Source organism: Copidosoma floridanum, unplaced genomic scaffold (genome assembly GCF_036245765.1).
Source record: "Copidosoma floridanum isolate Cflo_tuat_1 unplaced genomic scaffold, Cflo_Japanese_pri ptg000006l, whole genome shotgun sequence".
In the NCBI taxonomy this organism is placed as follows: Eukaryota; Metazoa; Arthropoda; class Insecta; order Hymenoptera; family Encyrtidae; genus Copidosoma; species Copidosoma floridanum.
In genome coordinates this window covers 22,450,040-22,453,970 of record NW_028321883.1, presented here as the reverse complement: position 1 = coordinate 22,453,970, position 3,931 = coordinate 22,450,040, and the positions used below count along the sequence as shown (strand labels likewise).

The 3,931-nt window shown below is 38.5% G+C and overlaps 1 protein-coding gene across 1 annotated transcript; it reads left to right on the top strand.

Moving 5' to 3' along the window:
- Window positions 1-1,301: 1,301 nt before the first annotated feature.
- Window positions 1,302-3,484, top strand: LOC106637388 (uncharacterized). The gene is made up of 2 exons (XM_014350157.2): window positions 1,302-1,713; window positions 3,192-3,484. The coding sequence occupies exons 1-2, from the start codon at window positions 1,302-1,304 to the stop codon at window positions 3,482-3,484; spliced, it is 705 nt and encodes a 234-aa protein (XP_014205643.2).
- Window positions 3,485-3,931: the final 447 nt, after the last annotated feature.

The window sequence follows — 3,931 nt, the reverse complement described above, 5'->3', positions numbered from 1 at the left end:
TTTCCCAAACTCACGGGAAAAAAAGTTTTGTTAGCTTAACTATGAAGCATAAAAAAAATCGTTGGATCGTTAATCTAAATATTTTTATTGTTGAACATAGTGGTAAATTACAAATTTTGTTTATTTTTACTTGCAATTAAAAGCAGTTAATTTATTTCATTATTTTTTTATTTTAAATATAATTTATCTTTTTTACTTTTCCATTCATCTTTTAACATTAATTTTCAAACAATACTTAGTTTTTATTTACCATACATAATAATAATAATTCTGAATTATCTGTGCAGGAGTGGAAAGAAGCGTTGTATATTGTAAACTAGATCAATAATTTTTTGTTAATAAATACATGCGTTAACTAATTAATTGATAGGAAAAAAAAAAAAAAATGTTGTTAAAAAAAAAATTTACATATCGTGTGGAAACAGCCACGGAAGGAATACCAAATGTTCACTTGATATCTTTGACATTTGAAAGCCTGAGTACTGCAAATAGGGTCGATAACGAACGTTCCCCAAAATACAATGCCATACACTGCAATACAAAACAACTATTTCATTCGAGGATACAATCAAAAGCCTCGGGCAGATCGAATCTCACTTGCGGGCGAAGTACGCTTGGCTCGCAATTATGGCCTTGCCTGTTTTACGTGCCGCTGTTCAAATGATCCCCAACGTGGATCTGGAAATGCGAGCAGTTTGCCCTCCTTTTTGCTAGGCAACAAATTAAATTGGTTACTCGATATTTAACTTTTTTTCGTTGTATGTTTTAACAAATTGAAATTGAAACTCTCCAGGGGAGTCTTTTCATGATTATTTTTTGACATGTTGCCGTGCCGTTGGCATGTGCGAACTGACTCTTTAATTAAAATAAAAAGTAACAGATAAATGTATTATGTATCGTTATGGGAAATTAAAAAATCAATTAAATTCGATGATGAATACCTCCAAGTGTTCGATGAGTAATGAAAATAAAAAAAAAATCATTTTTTTAAATATTTATAAATCGTAAGTTACATTATTTTTATGAAATTCATTGTTAATTTTTCTATTTTCTTGTTTATTGATAACATAAATCAAGTAAGCACGCAGTAATGTAAACAACAATAATCTGTTGCATAGAAAAATATTTTTCCAAAGTACAAAAATATGTTCAGTAAGTTAAAAAATTAAGACTAGATATTAAGGCTTTAGAATGAAAGATCTGTTATAAAACACGTGGATTTAAACTTCAGATGGACAAATGAAAAATTATTAATGAAGGATTTTTTGAACTCTGTTGAATAATAAACATTATTTCAGACGATGAGGCACACGGTCACAATGATCCTGCTCGTCACACTGGCACAGAAGAGCCAGTCAGGACTCGTATCAGTTGGGGAGCCCCATCACCATCACCACCACGAGGAGCACAAAGAACACCACCACGAGGAGCACGAGGACCACCATCACCACTTTGATCATCACCACCACGTGGCGAACTCGTACATGCATTTCCACGGGCCGGTCGAGGGCCCGGAGTTTGAGGTGAAAATCCCATACATCGAGCCACACCACCACCACCATGACCACCACAACGAGCACAACGAGCTCCATCACCGCAGCCACGAGCCAAGTTACGTCATGGACTACGTGGCTCATCCCAAGTACGAATTCTCGTACGGCGTCGAGGATCATCACACGGGCGACTTTCACAGCCAGAAGGAGATACGCGATGGTATGGTACCATGTAAACGCAACGCGTGAACACCTGAAGTCTTTAAACGGTCGTTGCCAAGGTGTCATTTTTTTTTTTTTTTTTTTTTTTCTTAGCCTCCCGCTAATAGTGCACTTGCTTTCTCGTACGTAGAAACTAGGAGTAGTTGTATTCACGGTCGCCGCCGTTAAAGTGCCAACTGGCATACGCACGTGCGTCGACCGTTTAGTGTTTACGCGTGTCCTATCTGGTCGCTTTTTGACTTCCATTCTCGGCTACGACAAACGAGCTCTTTTATGATTTCTTCTGAAATTGGATGCTAAAAACGAAAAATGTCTATTTTCTTGCTTTTCCTCGTTATTTATCCAGCTATAGTTAGGCTAGCCAGATGATTCTTGATCCCAACATTGACTCTAAGTCCGGTACAGGAAGACCATCGATTAAATAGTGGAGGGTTCATTATGATTTAAGATGATTTTTTTGTTAAGTCATTTTTTTGTTTTTTTTAATGATGAATTAAAATTTTAGAAGTGTTACCGAAAAACAGAGGGCCCTTATAACCAATTTATACCCAAGAACACGTGTAATACACAGTTTTACTAAATTACACTTGATTTATTAACAAATGCTTTGCTTATTTTTATCATTCATTACGTAGAGCCTATTTAAAAACTGTTTCGCTGAAAATTTTAATCAATAGAAGATCTTAATTGTTTCAATTCAGTACAATTCAACATGCAATGGAAGCCACAATTACATAACTATCCTTTAATTTGTGATTAAGGATATTTATCTACTGACTACTTGATGTAAAGTTTATTTAAGCTTTAGCTCAGCGAATGACAAAATCTAAAGTTTAAATCTGTATGACACGCGTATAACCACGCACCCATAAACATATCACTGTCAAATGACCAGAAAAATAGCAAAAAAACAATGAAACTAATTAACTCAATACGTTTTAACCTTTCGGCAGTCAAAATTTTTTAACAATCCTAAGGTCAAGGATATAAATTTTAGTCACAAACTTCCGGTCTTGATTGGAACGACAGCCCACCCAGAAGGCCCTCTTCCATAATTCATTTCACGCGCAATAATTAGTTTTCTCATCAATCACGCCGGTAAAACTGCGTTATCCATCGGAATACTAGTAAAAAAAAAAAAAAGCAACAGCGCGCGAAATTATAAGATTTAAATTTCCGCTCGCATTAAAATTCCCGTTCGCGGGGGATAAGAATCAGCCGTATCACTGCGTATCGGGCAACGCCCGCGCATCAGCTGCCCCACCTCGAAACGCAAACAGCCGAACGCAATAACTCAACCACAAAGGCAGTAATACAAAGCACTCGTCCTCCCACCATTGTACACCCGTTAGATCTAGAAAGTAAAATCCTCACCTCATCCTCCTCCTTCCTCGTTAACGGCCGCCAATCTCGCTTTCACGCAACAAGCAACAACTTTGGATTCCCGATGCAACTCGCGCATTTGATTCCACGCAGGTAGCAGCGTGACCGGCGTGTACAGCATAGCGGAGCCGGGTGGCCGGGTGCGCGTGGTCAGCTACCGGGCGGACAAGGACGGCTTTCACGCGGACGTCCACATGACCGGTAAGAACGACCACTCGAGCGGCACCTACGCCCACGAGGCCGGCGAGTCCCACCATCACCACCACCATCAGTTGCACTCGGAGGCATCGACCCACATAGAGCAGCAACAACATTATCCCCATCAGCCCGAGCAGCCACAGCACTTCCAAGGGTATCCTGCACACGAGGGTGCTGCCTTCTCGTGAATATTCATCAAGTCCAAGGACATGGGATCGCAGATGATAAGACTTTACTTTTATTTATTCTTCTTCTTCTTTGTAGAGGTTCACTATTTTTATGATGGAGGACAAATACTACGTCAGCTCGGAGCAGACTGACGGTTTTGTTTCTCCACGTTTTTACCACACCTTGTGATTATTTATGATGTAGATTACGGTGTAAATAAACTATGTTTCATAAATTGCTGGTTTATTTTCTTTTTAGTAATACCATTCCTCGGACATTTAGTGTATCAATGCATGAATCCAAAATCAAGCTATGTACATTGGTTGTGTAACATGTCACATTGTGATTTAACTAATGTATGATTTTATGTATTATCTTTTGGGGGTTGATGCATTAATATACGGACAAACTCACGAATACGTGCACAGAGGAACCATCAGGTCAAGACAATGAGTTGAACGCATTGT